At 45.3% G+C, this 15,387-nt stretch overlaps 1 protein-coding gene across 1 annotated transcript; it reads left to right on the forward strand.

Annotated features, from left to right (window-relative positions):
- Positions 1 to 2,255: 2,255 nt before the first annotated feature.
- DMRT2 (doublesex and mab-3 related transcription factor 2) lies at positions 2,256 to 5,614 on the forward strand. Its single transcript, XM_051642087.1, has 3 exons — positions 2,256 to 2,603; positions 2,684 to 2,786; positions 4,560 to 5,614. The coding sequence occupies exons 1-3, from the start codon at positions 2,256 to 2,258 to the stop codon at positions 5,612 to 5,614; spliced, it is 1,506 nt and encodes a 501-aa protein (XP_051498047.1).
- The last annotated feature ends 9,773 nt before the right edge of the window (positions 5,615 to 15,387 follow it).

Raw genomic sequence — 15,387 nt, forward strand, 5'->3', positions numbered from 1 at the left:
CCGCAGGAGGGCAAAAGCTCCCGCGGGACAAAAAACTTTCACCCTACCAGCAGGTGTCCGCAGCCCAGGGGCCCTGGAAAGGCCGGTGCCCTGTCCGGGCGGCGGCTCTGGGAGCTGCGGTCGGCTGCGGGGCGGTCCACGCCGGTCCCACTGCCCCCGGGCGCTGCCTGCGCCGGCTCGCCCGGCGGCCCCAAGAGCCGCAAGAGCGGGAGTTTTCCGTGCCGAACCGGTGGCCGGCAGCCGGCCGTGTGTGCTCACCGTGAGTGCGTGCCCGTGTTTAATATATACATGAAAATTACCAGTATTTATTATACACACGGGCCGCGCACGGAAAGAGCAAAATATTTTCCCTTTTAGCAGAATGGTTTCGGCCCCATGTTCTGCATGTCGTTAGTTCTCGATTAGCACACTGGTGGGGAGCTAATGCTCTCCCGCATGCCCTTTCTTGTTTGTTTGTTTGTTTGTTTGTTTGTTCTGGTGTGTTGTTTGGTTGTGAGTTTTGGTTTTATTTTTTCTTTCTTTCTTTGTTTCCCTGGGATACCCTGTTTTAATTTCGCTAGCTCTTCCCGTCTCCGGTGCCAAACGCAGCCGATGTTCATTCTTTTCGTTTCTGTACCGGTTTCCATTTTCACCTCGGAGGCACCGAAGCAGGTCGCTGACACGGCCAAGATTTTGTGCGTTCAATTTCGATCGCTCCCCGTTTTGGGAGACCAGTTGCACTCTCCAGTTTCCGAAGAGCAGCGTCAGAGAACTGGGTAGAAAGAGGAGGGTAGAAAGTTACTCGACAGCTGAGTGATCGGTGGGAAAATGCCATTAAAGGGAGGGAATGCTAAAAAAATAAACGAATATTGTCTCTCGCTCCGCTGGCGAGAGACCAGAACAACGCCGATTCTGTTGTGTTTTCAGACTCGAAAAAATGCCATTGCCACGAGTCTCCTCCGCTCGCGGGACAGGAGAAGCGAACGACGGCAAATGAAAAACGCGGTGGCTGTTTCAGCCTTTAAACCTGCGCCCCAGGCCCGCTCCTCTATTGAGAGGACGCCACTGGCCCGCGGAGCTGATTTTTTGGCAGTCACCATCACGCGAGTTACCGTCTTTTCTCCTTTATTTTCCTTTCCCTCCTCTTCCTCCCCCCCACCCCTCGAACGATCCGTGCCGGGACCAGCACCCGCCGCCCCCTCACGCTCCCCGTGCCGGGGGGGTCGGGCGCGCCCACGGGCCGGCGGCTGGCACACGCGCGGGGGCGGGGCGGGGGCTGTGCGGGCCAATGGGAGCGGCGGCGGAGCGGTGCGGGCCCAATGGGCGGCGGCGACAGGCGCTGATAACGCGGCGGGGCCGGGGCGGCGGGGGCTGTGCCGTGGGGCGGGCGCGGCCGGGGACAGCTGGGTGCCAGCTTAGCCCTAGCCCCGTTGCGGTTAGCACGGACACACGGCCACGCACGGCTCGGCCCGGCCCGACCCGGCCCCTGTGGCACAGCCACTCCTGACTGCGCGGCGCCCCGGCTGTCGGGGAGCATTGCCCCTCTAGGTGCGGGGGTCGAGAGTCCCCTGCCTCCGGCTGGGCCTGGGCAGCTGCGGCCCTGCCAGCTGCAGGGAGCGAGGGGCTGCACGCTGCCTGCACCGCCTGCCGGCGTCGGGCGCTTAACTTGGGTAAGCGCAAAGTACGGGAGGAAGGGTGGGGAGGTGGAGTAGGAAGCCGAGGGGGTCCGAAGACCCTGCTTCTGCCGTGCAGAGAGCTCCAGGAGACCATACAGCCCCTGGTCGCCGCAGCGGGTAGCGATGGTGTGTGAAGCGCAGGTGTCCTCTACCTGTTCCCTAAGACTGAACACAGCGGGCAGGAGGATTGTCAGGATCCTGAAATAAACAGGACCCTGTGAAGACCTGACAGCCTCGCAGCCCTGCTGCGCTGGGCATTGCCCTGGGGTGGTTCCTTCTGCACCCTTTGCCGCTGGAGATGCACCCCTTGCCTGCGTGGGGGCGAGCGGCAAGCCGGGGAGGGCGAGTGGGTGAAGCGCCTGTCGAGGCTAAGCTGAACCCTGCGTGAGGCATGGGGAAGAGACCCGAGCAGACGGTAACGGGGGAGATGACATCCCAAGTGGGCTCTGCCGTGACTGCTCGATGGGGGCACGTCTCGGCGAGGCTGCCGGCGGGCCGGGTGGCGGTGGGCACCTCGGGAGCCGGGTGTGCCCGGGCTACAGTCCCGCCGTCGGGGCGGGGGGCCTGACCCTTCTCTTACAGTTGTGCTGCCTAGGAGCCATGGCTGAAGGACGCGCCGCCGCTGACTGGGAGATCGACGTGGAGAGCGTGGAAGGGGAGGCGACCGAGGCGGCCGGCGCGCCGCGCAGCAGCGCCGGCCCAGAGGTGGAAGCGGAGGTGGAGGAAGGCGAGGAGGCGGCGGCGGCCCCGCGGCGGGGCGAGCCGCGGAAGTTGAGCCGCACGCCCAAGTGCGCCCGGTGCCGCAATCACGGCGTGGTGTCGTGCCTGAAGGGACACAAGCGGTTCTGCCGCTGGCGCGACTGCCAGTGCGCCAACTGCCTGCTGGTGGTGGAGCGGCAGCGGGTCATGGCTGCCCAGGTGGCTCTTCGACGGCAACAGGCCACCGAGGTGAGAGGGGAAGGAACGGGTAGGGACGGGAAGGGGCGGGCGGCCTCCAGGCTGACGGCACCCCCCGTTCGCTCTCCTAGGACAAGAAGGGGCTGGCGGGGAAGCAGGCGAGCCTGGAGCGCAAAGCCATATACCAGAGGCACGTCCGGACTCCCAGCCTCCTGGCCAAGAGCATCTTGGAAGGTAAGCGCATACCACACCCCTCCATGAGCTGACCCCAGCCCCACAGCATCGGCAGGCAGCGGAGAAACCGCGCTCTGGTCCGGGAAAACCCATAGCTCCCCTCCGAGGAGCCGCTGCACATGGACACGCCTGAAATGCAGTGATATTTCCCGAAATAAACGGGGAACTTCGTGACAGCCCGCTCGGGTAGCGCGCCAGGCACCCAGGACCCGCGCCCTTTCGGGCCGTGTCCCTGGAGCCGCCGGGCCGCGGCTTCTGCTCTTCCAGGCTGGAATCGATGTGGCAGAATTTCAGTCCCGTGTACTTCTCTCGCCCCCGCCCAAAATAATGCCTGAAATGCTAGCAACGGTAATTTGAAATTTGAGAGTTACTGTTACAAGCTGACATTCTTTTAAAATGACTAGTCAGCAGCGTTTTGTAGTGCCGGGTAATTTCTTCGCTGGTGTTTTTATCAGCAAATGAGTAAATCACTCGTGGTTTTTTTTTTAATTTTGTTGTCGGTTTTTTGGATTTTTTTTGTTTGTTGTTTTTTTTTCCCCCTTTTGATGTGCATGACTAATACAGCAACACCATTTGCTGCATTATCAATAGTAAGATACACAGAATAGGCTGTTCGTTTGTTTCTTGGTGTCGAAAACATTAGCGGAAGAATGACATTTTAAAGATGGTTATTTTTGTGACGTGGTGTATTTTTTCTTCCCCACTCCCTCTTCTTTTTCCCAAAGTTATCTCCATGTCTGCTTTAATTGCTTTCCAAACTGTAGCCCTGCAAAGCATTAGAGTTCTCAAATCTAGCTTCCCCCCTCAAATCGAAAACTCTTTTCTTTGTCTGTGCAAGTGCAATTAAAATTTTGTCCTCTTAGAAACCTCTGATCTTCACCTACAGTTCACTCAAAAAAAATCTTCTGTATTCTTTTCCTCTAATTTATCTTAACTTTCTTTTTCTTTTCTCCTAGTTCTCCTTGGAATTTTCTACAGTCTTTAGTAATGTGTACGTAGTGATTCGTCTTTAGAAAATAGAAAAGGCATCAGCTGTAGTTATAGGTACCTTCCTTGGCAATGGGGAAACACGGGTGAGAGGAATGGGAATGAAAACTGGTAAAACCCTGTTCTCCTTACTCATGTAAGTAGTTCCATTAATAGAATGGGATTACTTGTCTGGTTAGAGCAAATAGGGTTGGATCCTATCAGTTGCATTAAATTAATCAGTTAGCTTGGTAATTGATAAAGCACAGAAATTCAGTCTCCACTATATTCAAAACTCTCTTCTAGTTCAGGAGAAATAAAATATTTAAATACTTCCTCTATTTGTTAAAAATTGAGGCTTATCTCATTAAGCAGCATGATGTAGTCATAATACATAGGGAGGTTTTGCCTTCTTTTTCTTTTTCTTTTTCTTTTTCTTTTTCTTTTTCTTTTTCTTTTTCTTTTTCTTTTTCTTTTTCTTTTTCTTTTTCTTTTTCTTTTTCTTTTTCTTTTTCTTTCTCCTTCTTTCACCTGCTGTTTTGGAATTGCTTTTTAAAGTTACTAATCAGTTCGTTTTGAAGTCAGGGGAGTAGGGCTTGCTTATCTGTGTTGAGGAACTGAATGTGCTTGATGACTGGAGAGCTAAGCCTCTGTGGCATGGTGACTTCAGTGGGAGCTGATGGTGTCGGGGTTTCCAGCAAGTGCTCGGACCCTGGCGAGACTGGCTCCAAAAGGAACCCTTCTACAAACACAGCTTTAATGTTTTTCTGATGCAGCTTAATTCCTAATGCTGCTTTATTGTTTTAGGTTACCGTCCTATTCCAACAGACCCTTACCTGGGAGGGAATTCACCCTTGCCAGCCCCTGTAAGTGACAGGATGAGAAAGAGACGGGCTTTTGCTGATAAAGAGTTGGAGAACATTATGCTAGAGAGAGAGTATAAAGAGAGAGAGATGATGGAAGCTACACAAGCAGCTGCACTCTTTCTCCCGAACCGCATGGTGCATGGAGCTGAATACAACTCGTATAAAACAGCCTTCAACACTACTCAAGCTGATACTCCAAACAAGGAGTTTTGCAATTTTTTACCAACCTGCCTTGATCTAACCATGCAGTATTCAGGATCCAGCAACATGGAACTGATTTCTTCAAATGTCAGTGTAGCTACTACCTACAGGCAGTATCCCCTGTCTTCTAGGTTCTTAGTGTGGCCAAAATGTGGCCCCATTAGCGATGCTCTCCTCTACCAGCAATGCCTGCTGAACGCTACTACTGTCCAAGCTCTCAAACCTGGGGCAGGTTGGGATGCCAAGGTCTCACAAAGTCAGGACTGTCCAAACACTGAACAGGACAGCATTCCTCCAAAACTGGAAAATTCACTCATTCTGACCCACACACAAGACATGCAGCAGTCATGTAATGGGATACTGTGCCTCCCTCAGGAAGCTCGTGAGAGGTCAGCTTTCTCTCCTCCAAAAAGGACTTTCTCTCAGATTTCTGATAACGATTCTGTGACTCCTCAGGAACAGGTACTAAGCAAGATCAGCAAAGACAATACCAAGCCCCCTCCTTCACTCAAATACAGTCCAGTTCAGTCACTGTTCCAGCAAACATTTCCTGACAAATCAGGAGAGCTGAGAACATCATTTGTGAAAGAGACTTTTGAAGATGCTTCTAAGAAATACAGAGAGTGTGCCATTAAAGAGAACCAAAAGTACAAATTTACAAAAGAGAAATGTGCAAAAGACTTCCTTGGGGCCAAACAAGCCCCAACAAAACTTTCAACAACTGAGCCACTGTCTTTTTCAGTTGAATCCATCCTTAAACGACCCTCCTCTGCAGTTGCTAATGTTTCTCAATGAATAAACTGTACTTTGAGTGTAGAGAGTTTGTATGCTTTGCTTGTGCAGAATTGCTACTGCCTGCCTTGTCTCTTAGAAGTTTGTGAAGAAGAATTTCTACTGTAAATGGTAATTATTTCTTTTATCTAAAAATTATGTACATAAATATGCATGTTTTCTCTTATGAAAAAATAAATATATTTAATAAAAAAATAAATGAAACTTCATGTATCTACTGTAGAGTGTGGTGTTATTCTCAGCAGCACTTAGAACCATTCAATAAAACTAGATTACCTACATAGACATATTAATGATCTCTGTTTTGTCTCCAGTATTTCACAGGCAAGTATGACCTACTTTCAGAAAATAGTTATTCTTTTATCTGCTGTTATCAATGTACTTACTTGTTATCTTGGTGGGGTAAGCAACAGTTTCTGCTCTGGATCTCCAATAGCAGTGGTGCCCTTAGGCTACTATGAATTTGCAAGACTTTTACAAATAACTTAAGCGAGGATTTGGTCAGATTCCAAATGCCTTTCTTATTTTGAAGGGAGAGTGCATGCTAGCTTCAAAGACTAGTTTATTCCACACCTCTCTATAGAAGTTTGTGTTACTAAAGCAGAAGAGTTACTAGATTGGTTTTGAGGATCTGGTGAGTTTTTTGATTAAAAAGTTTGCATTTTTAAAAATTAAATTATTGAATGAAAGGTCTGCTGCTTTTAAAATACATTTTTTATTTTTAAATTTAAATGTTTAGCTGACTTTACTCTGGATTTCTACCCCCTAGAATATTTCCCTTCTGAAAACATTTCACCTTTGATCAACAAGAGCCTAGGATTTTAGTGCTGGGATAATTGAAAAGATCTTTAGGCTGTATAAATTATTCTCAGAATCATCATTGCTAAGGAGAAAACAAATAATGACCTCTCAGTTTTTAAATTTTATAGCCTTTTGCAGTGATAGCTGAAATAAAGAAGGATAACCAGTAAAATTTACCCAGGAACCTGAAATGCCATTAAGGCATTAAGGTTGTAGAAAAAGGCGTAACCACTTATCATTATGACTGAGCTTGAAGCTCTTGGAGTTGGCGATTTTGTAAGTTTTTCCATATAGATCACATGTATATGCTAGCACATACAGTGCTAACAGGTAATCCATTGGTCCCCTTCCTTCCTTAATATTTTTATCCTGCAGACTGTGCCTAGCCAGTTGAAAGGAGCTGCGCTTCGTTTTTAATTTTTATTCTTTTCTAAGGACAATTATATGTTTGGTATTTGTGACCAGAATGTAATATTTTCTTATTTTATTACACTCACTGCACAGGTTAAATGCTTGTTTTAGTATGAATAAATCTAACCCTGTGAATTTCTGATTCTGTAAGTATCTCTGGAAGTGTTTAGTGTTTCTGTTGGGAGTGGCAGGCCCCTTTTCATGGGTGGGTCAAGGTGTAGTGGGTGCTTTTGTAAGCTGCTTTGTTAAAGCACAAACACATTTGAGAAAACACGTTTTATGTAACGTAGATTTTTACATAACACGTATTACAAAGCATATAAAATTTTGTGTCAGAAATGTGAACAAATTTGTTGTAATTTCAGTAGATCTTAGGCACTACCTAAAATTTCACTTTTCAAAAGCATTAAAACTAACTAGTTTTTGCCTAGCTGAAAATACATTTCAAGTGCAGTGAGATTCTTCATTTTTCCAAACTTTGTCCTTTATACAGTTGCCATTAGAGGGAGTTTTCACTTACCTGAAACCTGAATCTCCTTGTTGATCAATTAAACAGTCAGATCAAGATAAGTAGCTTTAACCAGGAGTAAATGGAGTGAAAATCTTCACATTTCATATTTGTTTGCTTTCACCACAGCTTCCTTCATTGGCTTAGTTGAACATCAAATGCTAAAAAGGGCTTTTAATTTAAGCAGGCTTTCCTTTGTTATTAAAAATATTATTTGTTTTGTTTTTCGAGCTACTGGCATAAACTAGGATGACAGATGAGAGTTCAGCAATCTACATAGTGAATCAATGTTGCATACTGGAATTAGTCCTGCATAAATATTTTTTTGCCTGACATGTGCATCTAAGATTGTTCAATTTCACATCTGAAATATTTTTTTTTTCCAGGAATTCACTTGGCTTAATTTATCTTTTAAATAAAGACCAGAAAACCAAAACCCTCTAACAGACTGGTACCTCTTGACATTTTGAAGAATAAGTTGAACAGAAGAAAATCAAACTCTGAAGATATACCAAACATTAATATATACAGTCTCCTAAAGATGTAATATATGTATGTTTCAGATAGTTCTGTTCAAATCCCAGTCATCAGAAGAGGAGTGACAATTCAATTACTGTTCGGAAAAAAGTGACCCTTGAGGTGGAAATTTGGACAAATCTTTTGCTTCACTTAGCAAAGTCTCACTGGGGTCAGCTTTTGGCCACCTTGTCTTGCATCAGTTCCATTAGCTGCTTCTCTGTACTGTTTCCTTTCCTTTCATAGACTTTACCTCTCATGCATCTTGAAAGATTGTTGCACCCAGTTTTTTGTTTTTCCTTTGTTAAAAACATGTATGAAGTGTATTGTTCACAGAGAGGATGGTTAGTAGCTTGAACAGGGCAGCTTATACACAGTGTTTGACTTTCCTCACTCATTTTTGTAGTGGATGTATAGCACTATTTCCTCTTTCAGCTATGCATTTCTCTAGAGCAGAAGCAGTGACTTGTCCGTGTGTGCTGGTGTAGCTGTGTGGCTGTGCAAACTCATGGTGAAGAGGTGAAGTAGTCACTCTGAACCTCTCTTAATGCTTACTACTAGGCAGTGTCTCCCCAGAAATTAATCAGCTTTTAAGACATCCTATGCTTCCCAATGCTTCCTGCTTCCTAAATACCATTGTTGTGGCATTGATTGGGTCTGTGGATGCATTTGTCTCCTGTACAATGTAACTAGTTTTCTCTGAGTATGACAGCACCTTTGTGGTATGCTCATAACTGTCAGGTTGCATTGCCCTTCAGATCCCCTACTGACTTCAGGTTTTCTTATGTGATGGTAGAACATGCTTGTTGGGAGGCTCAGCTTTAGGTTTGGGACAGGAGGTCAAGAACATGTGCTGTCTGTGGAGTACAAAATGTTGTGGAAAAGAGTACAAAGAACAATTATTTAATTGATCTGCAAAACAGTAAAACTGGCTGATGGCACTGTCAAAGAACACAAACTCTTTGTTGGAAGTGCAGGCCCTCCATATGCATCCTAAGACAAAATTCTTTATAGGTGTACACAGGTGTATCAGTGTACAGATCTAGAAGAACTGGAAATTAATAGTACCCCGGACAGTACTTGGTGGCAAGGAATGGTAGTGGTGAGTTCACCTGGAGTATGGATAGGTTATTTACCACTGCTGCAGTGACAATTCTCCTTCCCCATGTAGCATGGGAGAATGGAGATGGGGCCTGTGGTGGTGGTGATGAGGGAAAGTCCCTGCTCAGTATATTTGGGTTGCTGGCCTTCTCTCAGGTGCTGGCATCCTGGAGGTAACTGCACCAGCACTGCTGGCTTGCCACAAAGTCCACCTTAAAATGCTTATTTGTCTTGGATGCCTTTGAATCAGCATATTGAGCTACTGGGCTCATCAGGTCAAGGCATAAAGTTTGGTGGAGTGGCTAGATAGTTGGACACCAGTCATTCAGCTGATACCAAGACTGAAATACCTGTAAAATCACCAACTGAATGCATTTTTATTCTGTTTGGAGAATATGACTTAGCCCAGTGCTATCTGCATGTCCTTCAGCTATGACAAAGATCTGACTTTTGCCATCTGATCTCCTTGACTCCTTGGGATCATAAAAGCAAATAATTTCTTGGCCAGCTGTGAAGGCACAAGTCCCTGTAGGGTTAATGGATCTGAAGGCTGAAAATTAACCAACTCACAGTTGCTATTGTTTTGGAATTAGAGAATTTGTCCTCTCTCCATTTCTTTATTTTAAGCTGACCCTAATGCAAAAGCTGGCATCAGGAGTCATTGCCCATGATGGATGAGATTATCACTGTATCACCAAGTTTCTTCTCTGAATTTCTGCCAGCAGAACATCACAAAGTACACATGATGCCTCTATTAACTCAAGATAGCAGCGATCAGCCATTTTATGTTTGCTTGCATTGAAAACAAGACAAACTGTGGACTATACAAGAAAGGCTGCTGGGGAATCATGTGTGGGCAGGAGAAAGCCAGGCACAGGAATGTCAGTGTGACTGTAGAAGCAGGAAGCAATTGCTGCTTCACGGGAGGAAGCATCCCTTTTCATAAATAGTGAAAACACTCAAACTGGGAAAAAAAAAAAATCTTTAAACAACGCCAGTTTCCCCTCTTCCTGTCTCCAGTACTAGCTCTTTTTGAAGAAGCTATAGTGATTTTTCCATCCAGAAACACACATAAATCAGGTTCATGGGCTGTCTATACCTAGTGTTGTAATTTGGAATCAGTAACCCAGAGCCAGTGAGCATTGCTGTTATTGTGACCTGTTGCCTGTCATATGAGGACTGATGCTGGAGCTGCTCCACGCTGTTCCTCACAAACTGAGGGAAGGAGTCTACCACTCACCCCGAACTCAACACCACGAACTTAGCATCAGTGTGAGGGCATTCGTGTTTCTGGGCTGAAAACTCTTTTTCTGACCTGTGTGTTATCACAGGACACACTGCTGTGTCTAGTTTTTGCTGACAAAGAAGAGCTCCCGCAGCGACCAAGAGTGAAGAGTGATTCTTCATATTCAGTTCTGTTGAAATATTATGTTGAAAGAACTGGAAGAATGAAAAATTACATTGGAAGGGGGCAGCAACCATTTTCCCAGTTATTTGTAAAATTGGCCAAATCTGAGCTGATAACAGTGACTAGATTTTTCACTCATTCCTTGGCAGGCCAGTTGGGCAGCAAACAATTAAGTTGAACTAGTACCATGTGTGATACACAGCTTCTATATTGGATTATCAAGAGATAATAGTGGCATCCATTATAGCCTGGCTGGTTTTAACCTACCCATTTTATTTCTGCACAAAGAATCTGCTACATGAGTTGGCTGTAGCCAGACTTCACTTTTCTAAGTCAGACAGAAACCATGGAAGAACTGCCCACCTTCAGAAATGGCTTGCCTCTGAAACGCACACTGGGACATGGTCCTCTGTAGAAAGATGCTGTAAGTAGTCATAGAATCGTTGGATCATAGATTTAGAAAGACCAGAGCTATGTTGACAGATAGGATAACAAAACCTATGAGTAAAATATGTATGGGTAAAACCAGCTTCTTTCAGGCAATTTTAGACTTGCAGCAGTGTAAGCATGAATGGAGAGCTGGAAAAAATAAGTCAGATCTTAATGAACCACTTGGAGGTGACAAATGAACAGAAGCCTTGCACTTTAACCTGTGTGGAAAATCCCATTTTATTCAATCTTTAATTTAATTTAGAAGCTTCATTTACCCTTGTTACCACCTGAGCTGTCCTTACCATATATATATACCCTATATATAAATATATATATATAAATAAATATATATATATATATACATACATACAGTGATAAGAGGCTTCTCTCCTCCAGGTTGGACAGCCCCAGCTCTCTCATACTTACCTGCTATGACAGATGTCCTGATCCCTTAATCATCTTCAAGATGCCTTTTCTGGACTCACTCCAGTACAACCTTTTGTATAGAATAGCCCAGCACTGGATACAATACTCCAGATGTGCCTTACTGAAGCTGAGTGGAGAGGAGGGATCTCTTCTGTCCACGTGCTGGCAACAGACTGCCAAATGCAGATCAGGATGCTGTTGGACACACTTCCTGTCAACACAATGGTGTCCTCAACTCAGTGTCCATTAGGGCCAACCTGGTTCAGGACATGTCATGCAGGACTTATATTTTGCAGTAATACTGTCATCTGCACTGGGATTAATTAAAGTTTCATGTTAAATCATTGCATACTAGATTAATTATGTAAAATTCTGAAAGTGTAAAAAGAACCATGCTACAAATCTATACAAATCTGAGATTAAGGCGATGCTAAAACTTCAGCTATGTCTCAAGATGAAGAAGTTTCATAGAGCATGATTAAAAAACCTTATGTTAGGAAGGGCTGAGCTCCCTCAGCTTCAAACAATGATGTCCACCTTTCCATATTACTCTTTCATAAATGGACCAAGAAAACAGGAATCTCATCACAATTTAAAGTTATTTCCACTCTGAAACTAGCAAACTGGTCTAGGATTCGAGTTCAGGAACAAAGGGTTTAATAATTAAAATGCTTTGTAATTAATCTGCCTCTAGGATGTGCCTGGAGGGAACTGGTAGCCTGATTGCTTTAGGAAACGATATTGATATGGCAGAAAGGTACAGAGGAAAACAAGCCCAAAACTGACAACGAGGACTTAATCTAGTGGCTGGTGGGTCAACTGCACCTGACTCCCACCTTCTCCTTGCTGGCCTTTCAGAAGGTGGGGAATGGCAGCAGGGCCCTTACAGAGCCTAGCACCTGCATGCTTCCCGCGGTGCCTGCCCCAGCTGGGCAGGGAGGGCACAGCAACCACCGGAGCACCTGCCTGGGCACAGAGGGACAGCTAGCCATCCTAGTGCTGGTGGATGGGTGGCAGCCAGCTTTGGAGCTCCCAGACAGGGCTTTTTCAGTGAAAAAGCTTTTGTTTTTTCAGACAATGGCATATCCCCCAATGCGAAACTGCTTGTTTACAAAGCTGCTGTGTCCTGAGCTAGTAGCAATTCTGGGCTAACAGTTTGCAGATGCAGCAGTAAAGGGGCATGCTCTGCTGGGTATGGAGGCTTTAGGCACAGGCTCTGTAATGCAAAGAAGTAAGAGGAAAACAAATCTGGGATAAAAATATTTTCTTCAACCCATTAAATTCCTTGCTCAGAATTAGAGTACAGATACTCAGGGATTTTAAACTAATAAAAACTGAGAGTAAACCCATGAGACTGTGCAACCTTAAAGCAATGGTGGTGTAGTTAGCCATAACTACATAGCCGTCTGCATCTAACGGGAGGATATGAGCAGAAGGTTATGCTGAGTGTGTGATCTTCTGTAATTTACGACAACCAGTAAAAAGTCCAGGCTGCCAGAAAAGAAAGCATACACTTGTTAACAATGGTGTCATGGTAGCAATGTCTTGATTCAGCCTCTGGTGTTAGTCCCATGCAGTGTGCTCAGAGTTTTCTTGTTTATGGGAGTCGAATGGGAAGGGGCAGGGGGGACCTTTGCAATACAGTAATAAAAGAGGCCTTGTCTTGCACCTCCCTACTTTTTATTGCTCACTGAACAACCCACACTTCAATTCCCACAGCACCAAAGAATACACCTGGTGGATATAAGTGAATACCATTCCAGCAGGTGCACAACAAAGTGCCCTTGTGGCCAAGAAGGCCAATGGCATCTTGGGGTGCATTAAGAATAGTGTAGCCAGCAGGTGAAGGGAGGTTCTCGTCCCTCACAATTCTGCCCTAGTGAGGCTGCATCTAGAGTACTGTGTCCAATTCTGGGGTCCCCAGTTCATAAAGCATAAGGAACTATTGGAAGTAGCCCAGCTCAGGGCCACAGAGATAATGAGGGGTCTGGACCATTTGCCCTCTTAGGAAACGCTGAGAGAGCTGGGGCTGTTTAACCAGGAAAAGGGGAGACTGATGAGGGATCTCATAAACATAAATATCTGAAGGGTGGGTGTCTGGAAGATGGGTCCAGTTTATTTTCCACAGTGTCCAACGACAGGACAAGTGGCAATGGCAAAAGCTGGAGCTTAGGAGGTTCAAGTTAAGCATGAGACTAACAGAGCACTGGAACAGGCTGCCTAGAGAGGTTGTGGAGTCTCCTTCTCTGGAGATATCCAAAACCTGTCTGGGCGTGTTCCTGTGTGATCTACTGTAGGTGATACTTCCCTAGGTGGGGGTTGGGACTAGATGATCTTCAGAGGTTCCTTCCAACCCTGACCACTCTCTGACTCTGTGACAAGAAGTAAAAGACTGTGTTATCTTAGCTGTCTTTGCTTTAGCTTTTACTTGGCACTCACTCTGACACCTGCAAATGCAAATCAAGCTCTTCCAATGAGACACATTGCTTGAAGCCAGGGTCCCAGCAGAAGGTTGTCTTTGACTTGGGTTTTCTGTAGCCCAAATGATAGAAGTGGAGCTCCTCTTACTGCTTTTTCTCCTGGCATGGAGACAGCTGTACAGTATGTCTTGTCTATCCAACTGACTCCATCTGTGGCACTTGCTACCTTAGAGACTTCTGCTTGTCTGCAAATGTAGCTGAAATAGCTTCAAAAGTGGAGAGATGTAAAGTAGATGCAAAATGTTTTGGGAAATCAGACTAAAACCCCATTTGTTTTCATGCGCTTTCCTTGTCAACCTCTCCTAGGCAGTTAATCTTAATAAGCTCCTTCCTCTCCTGTCACACATCATCTCCCCTTCTGTCTGTGACATGCTGGTGAGTCTTCCAACATAAGTGCTGAAGGCCATGCTTCCCTTATTACAGGGCAACAGCTGAGTACCAGTATTACTCATTTTGCTTAGGACTGGGTTCTTGTGCAGCAAAACAGCCTACCCCAGAGCGACTTGTAAAGGCTTTCTGCAAAGCAACAACTCAGTATGCTTGTGTGGAAGCTGCAAAGTAAACAAGGAATGATAACGTATCTCCCACAGCTGGGAAATGCCGCATGTGGATGAGGATAATCCATTCATTAGGTTCTGAACATGAAGTCCCACAAGTGAGTATCATAAATCCATGTGATGTTCCTGAATGCTGGATTTTTCATTTGGGCATACAAAGGAACTGAAAAATGTGTAAAATGAAAATCACATGTACTCCAAAGCAGCACCATAACACTGGAAGCTGGTAACATCTGAAAGTGAGTAGGCAAAATTGACACGTAAAGATGTGCTCTGAGCCAATTTACAGCAAAGGGTAAAGATCACACTGCATCTGAGTCAAAACAGGGTAGGCCCTACTCCCTAGTGGCTGTACATCCGAAGAGCCTCTTGTGTACTGATTGTACCAGAAAATGTATGGAATACATTACAATTATGAATGTTCCTCTGACATGTTATTTCAGAAAAGATCATGAGAGCGGGATAAAATACAGGTTACAGTCTTTCAACCTGCAGTCATAACTAGCCCGATTTCCATTGCTGTCAAAGATGAAGCAGAGATGTTTATCTCCACACAACCACTTGTTAGAAGAGACAGGTATTCTGAGAGAATGAAGCTTTTCTAAAACATTGTGCTTGCTGGTACTTGTTTGAAAGGAACAGCTGAGTCCAGAAAGCAGGTCTTCAAAACACTTGTGTAGTACATTCTGCAGTTGTGTCCTTGAGCGTGCTTAAATGGAAGTGTTTTATCTTCAAACTGTTGTGCCATGTTTGCTCAAGAACTTTCAGAATCTGGCCTAAATCTTGAAAGAAAAGAAAAAAAAAAATTAACAATCCTATGGCTGATGTTTTATTTCTCAGTTGATCTGATAAATTCCTTCCTGCAGTTATTTTGGACTGTTCTGTCCTTGCTGTTGTTTTATATTATGGAAATGCATTTTTGCGTTAAACAAATACAATTTAGTATTTGGGAGATTAAAGCCATGAGGCAAACAGCTGAGGTACATGCAGTGACTTGGACTTGGGAGTGCAGGGAAAATGAAAGCTAGATAGAGCGAACTTTGGGACTGGTGTTTGGGCCAAAATGAAGGCTGGAAATCCCGTGTTCAACATACCCCAGGTGACAGTGCCTGCACATAAGATCAAGTCAGCTAAGT

The sequence above is a fragment of the Apus apus genome, chromosome Z (genome assembly GCF_020740795.1).
Source record: "Apus apus isolate bApuApu2 chromosome Z, bApuApu2.pri.cur, whole genome shotgun sequence".
Taxonomy (NCBI): domain Eukaryota; kingdom Metazoa; phylum Chordata; class Aves; order Apodiformes; family Apodidae; genus Apus; species Apus apus.

Coding starts and splice junctions, on each gene's coding strand:
- DMRT2 (XM_051642087.1), top strand. CDS start 2,256: ATGGCTGAAGGACGCGCCGCCGCTGACTGGGAGATCGACGTGGAGAGC. Junction 2,604..2,683: donor GACGGCAACAGGCCACCGAG/GTGAGAGGGGAA, acceptor TCGCTCTCCTAG/GACAAGAAGGGGCTGGCGGG. Junction 2,787..4,559: donor GGCCAAGAGCATCTTGGAAG/GTAAGCGCATAC, acceptor TTATTGTTTTAG/GTTACCGTCCTATTCCAACA.